The sequence below is a fragment of the Rutidosis leptorrhynchoides genome, chromosome 1 (assembly GCF_046630445.1).
Source record: "Rutidosis leptorrhynchoides isolate AG116_Rl617_1_P2 chromosome 1, CSIRO_AGI_Rlap_v1, whole genome shotgun sequence".
Lineage (NCBI taxonomy): Eukaryota > Viridiplantae > Streptophyta > Magnoliopsida > Asterales > Asteraceae > Rutidosis > Rutidosis leptorrhynchoides.
Genome location: NC_092333.1, coordinates 234,317,371 through 234,323,460, shown reverse-complemented (window position 1 = coordinate 234,323,460; position 6,090 = coordinate 234,317,371). Strand labels below are relative to the sequence as shown.

The window sequence follows — 6,090 nt, the reverse complement described above, 5'->3', positions numbered from 1 at the left end:
CATAAACCAATTCAATCGTCATTTGATTTACCCATTCGATCTTACATAATCAACCATCACTTACCAGTATCATTTACAAACTTTATTTTGTTGAATTAAATAAATTTTTTTTTCTGAAGAACACAGAAACAGGCTCTGCTCGTACTATTTTTTTTTTTTAAACCTTGATTTCGAAATCAAATGCAAAAAGTAATAATGCAGAGTCATTAGAAATCCTACGTTAAAACTTTCTGCAAAGATTCAATCCCGAATTCCTTATATCAATTCTTAATTTTTAGAGTCAAAGTTTTTGGAACAAAAGTCAAATGAATCGTTCATCAAGAAATTCGCGTTCGATTTTGCATTTTAGATAAAATTGTTGATTGGGAAAGTTTACAGGAACAAATTAGAACCTTTTTCATTTAGAAGTTGTGATCTAAAACCTCTTTAATTTTTACAATCGAATTAGAGTTCAAACGGGTATTCAATGGTCTGATATAATTAATTTTATTAGTTTCTGTTTTTTGATTAAACTGATTAAACCGTAGACATACGTTTCTGTTTCAATTTCTGATATAGTTCGAATTTGAAAACTCGTTTGTATCATAAATTGGTCCTGGTTTGATCTTGGGTTTTAAAGAAGAAGAAGAGAGGAGGGAATAGACGGGTTAAAAAGAATTAAAATGGGTATTACACAAAAAAAACGGTTACAGCGTGATGGTTGGGAGGTGGTGTCAGGTGTCGAGAGGTTGGGGGTTCGAGTCTCGCATGAGGCACAAATTTTTTACACCCTTTTCCTAAGGTAGTTTCTATTGTATTATTATTATTATTATTATTATTATTATTATTATTATTATTATTATTATTATTATTATTATTATTATTATTATTATTATTATTATTATTATTATTATTATTATTTTTATTATTATTATTATTATTATCATTATGATTATTATTATTATTTGCTAGTATTATGTATTGTTGTTATAATTGTTAGTATTACTATTATTATTATCATTTTTATGAACATAATACAAATTATCACTATAAATATTATTATTAGTATCATATTACATATTGTTAGTAATATTATAGTATTATCAACAAAGGTATTAGTAATAATGTCATTATTGTTGTTAACATGATTATTAGAATGATTATAATTAAACTTATAACTATAATTAACAAAATGGATATCTCTATAATTATTATTATTATCACTATTAACATAAGTACTACTATTATTAATATTATCATTATCATTATTAGTATTATTATTAAAAATTATTATTTTTACAACTATATTATTAGTAAAACTATCATTTTTATCATAGGTATTAATATCTTTACCTTAATAGTATTATAAAAAGTAATTTTACAAACAAAAGAGACTTATATATAAAAATTATATTACATACTATATTTTTATATGAAATATTATTAACTATAATAATAACTAAATTACATATAGTGTATAAAAATATTTTAAGATATTATAAGTAATAATAAACACATATATAAATATTGAATTCAACACATTATATATATATATATATATATATATATATATATATATATATATATATATATATATATATATATATATATATATATATATATATATATATATATATATATATATATATATATATATATATATATATATAACAATAAGTTACAATTTAATAATATATTGTAATAAATATATATATATATACAACACTGTTCGATTACAATTATATATGTTAATATATATATACATGATATAGGTTCGTGAATCCTAGGCCAACCCTGCATTGTTCAGTTGTTCAATATAGTCGTATGTATTTTTACTACAAAATACAGTATGGTGAGTTTCATTTGCTCCCTTTTATTCTTTACATTTTTGGGACTGAGAATACATGCGCTGCTTTTATAACTGTTTTACGGAATAGACACAAGTACTTAAAATTACATTCTATGGTTGGATTATTAAACCGAATATCACCCTTTTTAGTCTGGTAATCTAAGAATTAGGGAACAGACACCCTAATTGACGCGAATCCTAAAGATAGATCTATCGGGCCCAACAAGCCCCATCCAAAGTACCGGATGCTTTAGTACTTCGAAATTTATATCATGTCCGAAGGAGGATCCCGGAATGATGGGGATATTCTTATATATGCATCTTGTTAATGTCGATTACCAGGTGTTCACCATATGAATAATTTTTATCTCTATGTATGGGATGTGTATTGAAATATGAAATCTTGTGGTCTATTAAAATATTGAACTGATTGTTATGATAAACTAATGAACTCACCAACCTTTTGGTTGATACTTTAAAACATGTTTATTCTCAGGTACGAAAGAAATCTTCAGCTGTGCATTTGCTGATTTTAGAAATATTACTTGAAGTCATTCATTGCATGTTTCAAAAGACGTTGCATTCGAGTCGTTGAGTTCATCAAGATTATTATTAAGTCAATTATAGTTGAACATATTATGAAATGGTATGCCTGCCATCAACTTTCGATGTAATGAAAGATTGTCTTTTCAAAAACGAATGCAATGTTTGTAAAATGTATCATATAGAGGTCAAGTACCTCGCAATGTAATAAATTATTGTGAATCATTTGTAATCGATATGGACTTCGTCCGGATGGATTAGGACGGGTCACTTCAACGATAAGGGCCGATACGCTCCATATCGAAGGGAATCTAGCAGCAGAATATTGGGTACACTCATCAAAACCCCAAAAGAAATCATCTCCATAAAAAAGCAGCCCAAGGGTTCAAGGCCCCGCCAAAATTCGCCAATAAAGGAAAACCAAAGGATACTAGCAAGTTTGTGATTTCTAAAATGATTATGGACATGACACCCAAAGTTATTGAGCTAGTCAGGGAAGTTGTCTCATTTAGTGAAAGGGATAGGAAAGACACCCAAAGTTATTGAGCTAGTCATCGAAGACAAGAAGTCAAATTTGGGTAAAGAAATATTGGCTATAGACAGATGCTTCAATGTTGAATCATAAAGATACTACAAGAGAGAGAGGCCAAGTCAGATCATTAAGCGGGAAGAAATATCTTTCCCAACGTTAAACACCAACACCCCAACCGACCTACCAGTCACAATCAATGGGAAAATCTTCAACAGGGAGGTACATAGGATCTACCTCTACAATGGAAGTTCATGCGACATAATGTAGGAGCATTGTTTCGAACAACTCAGCCCAGCGATTAAAGCTCATTTAATGCCATCAAGGGTCCCTCTAGTAGGTTTCTCGGGAGAAAGGTGTTGACAAATTGGAGAAAGTGACCTTGACATTACCATTGGTAATCCACTGATGACTCGAACAGAGACCCTCGATTTTGTCGTAGTATGATCCACATCCCAACACAACATCCTACTTGGAAGGATTGCTATGAAAAATATCAGAATTATAGTATCGATAATGCATCAGCTGGTCAAGTTCCATACAACCGAAGGGATAACTACCTTTACATCCACCTACAATCGAAGCAAAGTGGTAATGGCAATCAAAGAAACCATAGAAAATCCTGGAGAATGTATCCTTAAAGAAAATGAAGAATACCCCCAAGAGGAGAAGATATCTATCAATCCAATCTTCCCAGAATAGAAGGTCACCATCGGGAAGCAATTATCTGCCAAGCTAATGGTCAAGCTTTGTAAACTCCTCCAGGCCAACGTGGATGTCTTTACTTGGGAGTATGGGGATATGACAGGGATACCCCGAATCCTAAATATCCAAGGGATGGACATTACCATGGAGCATAGACTCAACGAGTACAAGTATCTAGAGCCCATTCACCAAAAGAAGAGAAACCTTGCTTCGGAAAGAGATGAGGCTGCCTGCAAAGAGTTAGAGGAGCTACTCAAAGCAGGAATAATTTGAGAAACAAAGTACCTCACTTGGGTAGCCAACCTAGTGATGGTAAACAATTCAGACGGAGGTGACAAATGTGAGTCAATTTCACTAACATCAACAAAGCATGTCCAAAAGACTGCTATCCATTACCAAAAATTGATTGGAAGGTCAAATCTTTGAATGGGTACAAGTTAAAATGTTTCTTGGATGCCTACAAAGGATATAAACAAATTCAAATGGCGGAGGGAGATGAAGAAAAAACCTCTTTCTTTACCAGCAAAGTCATCTTTTGTTATCAAAAAAATGCCCTTTGGTTTGAAGAATGTCGGAGCCACATCAAAGACTTGTAGACAAAGCTTTTCACAAATACTTAGGATGAAATTTGGAAGCCTTTGTTGATGATATGGTGATCAAAAGCATCGGAGATACTGAAGTTCTGGAAGATATCCAAGAGACATTCAGCACCTTACGCTCAATCAACATGAAGCTAAATCCCAAGAAGTGTTCCTTCGGTGTTGAGGAATGGAGGTTCCTCGGGTACTATATCACTAAAAAAGGAATTCAAGCAAACCCAGAGAAGGTGGACAGGATAAAGGAGATCAAAGCTCCAACCGCTTTGAAGGAAATCCAAAGTCTGAATGGAAAGTTAGGATCACTCAGCTGGTTCTTATCAAAGGGGTCGGAGAGACAGTTACCTTTCTTTAAAGTATTGAAGGGATGCTTGGGAAAGAAAAACATAGTGTGGACAGGCTGACCAAGCTTTTAATGAGATGAAGGCATGCATCTCTAACCTCTCAACCCTCACCTCTCTTATACGGAGAGAAACCTTATGTGTCTTCCTAGCAGCTTCTAAAGAAAGCATTAGTGATGTACTTATGGCCGAGCGAACATGAAGCCAGGTTCCTATATACTTCGTCAGCAGAACATTACAGAGAGATAAGATCAATTATCCATAACTTGAAAAGCTTATGTTGGCACTAGTACACATAATTCGCAAACTTTGAAGGTATTTTCAAGCACATCTAATCATTGTATTAATTGACAAACAAATAAGACAAGTGCTCATGAAACTAGAGAAGTCAGGGAGGATGGCTAAGTGGGCCAGAGAGCTAGGGGAACACGATATTGAGTTTCAAGTAAGACATTCGATCAGAGGACAAGTTTTAGCTGACTTCATAACTGAAACAACAGATAAAAAAACATATACAACTATTCAAGCCGAATTGAGGCTATTAAAAGATATGAACATAAGGCACTTAAGAGGCTTCTTTGATTTACAGCTTGTCGCTGACCAAGTATGAGGAATCTTCCAAGCAAGACACCCAACAATCCAACAATTCATGTCTAGGGTCAAAGAGCTAGTTGAACAATTCAAGAGCTTTGTAATTGAGCATGTGAGAAGAAGCCAAAACAAGAAAGTTGATGCTCTTAGCAAATTGGCCTCCATCACCTTCGAACACCTCACCAAAGAAGTCCTGGTAGAAGCTTTGGAACAAAGGTCAATCGAACTCAAAGAAGTAAATGATCTCTTCCTAAACGAAGAACACACATGGATGAAACCACTAAAAGATTACCTAGGATCCAGTATCCTACCCGTTGATAGGAAAGAAGCAATGAAGATAAGAATCAAAGCACCCCCGTACAAGCTTCTGAATGGAAGGCTATACAGAAAATCTTTTCTCACACCTTGGTTACGATGTATAGGACCAAGCCTAGCTTCAATAATCAATCAAGAAATGCATAAGGGAGTGTGTGGTTTCCATGTCGGACTCAGGTCAATTGTAGCCAAGATTATGAGGCTAGGATATTACTGGCCAACCATGCATCAAGACACGGTAACGGCCTTGAAAATTGGTGAATCTTGCCAGATCCATGAAAATATTCCGAAGCAACCCAAACAAGACCTGATATCAGTATTATCAGCGTGGCCCTTCTCAAAATGGGGAATAGACCTTATTGGACACTCACAGAAGCTCCAGGAGGAATCCAGTTCTTGGTAGTTGCAGTAGACTATTTCACCGAATGGGCAGAAGCAAAACCGTTGAGAAAAACAACAGGGAAAGATATCAAAAAATTTGTCTGGGAACACATTATTTGCAGATTCGGAATTCCCCAAGAAATTGTTTCAGATAACGTAAAGCAATTAGCCGAAGGAAACTTCCCAGGATTCTGCGAAAGGTTGAAAATCAAACAAACCTTTACGTTCGTCTATCATCCCTAAGGGAACGGACAGGTTGAA

The 6,090-nt window shown here is 33.9% G+C and overlaps 1 protein-coding gene across 1 annotated transcript; it reads left to right on the top strand.

Moving 5' to 3' along the window:
- Positions 1-5,191: 5,191 nt before the first annotated feature.
- LOC139895913 (uncharacterized) lies at positions 5,192-5,851 on the top strand. The gene has a single exon (XM_071878462.1). It carries the CDS (start codon positions 5,192-5,194, stop codon positions 5,849-5,851), a length of 660 nt encoding a protein of 219 aa, XP_071734563.1.
- Positions 5,852-6,090: the final 239 nt, after the last annotated feature.

Excerpts from the sequence above, each read along its gene's own strand:
- LOC139895913 (XM_071878462.1), top strand. The coding sequence starts at position 5,192 with ATGTCTAGGGTCAAAGAGCTAGTTGAACAATTCAAGAGCTTTGTAATT.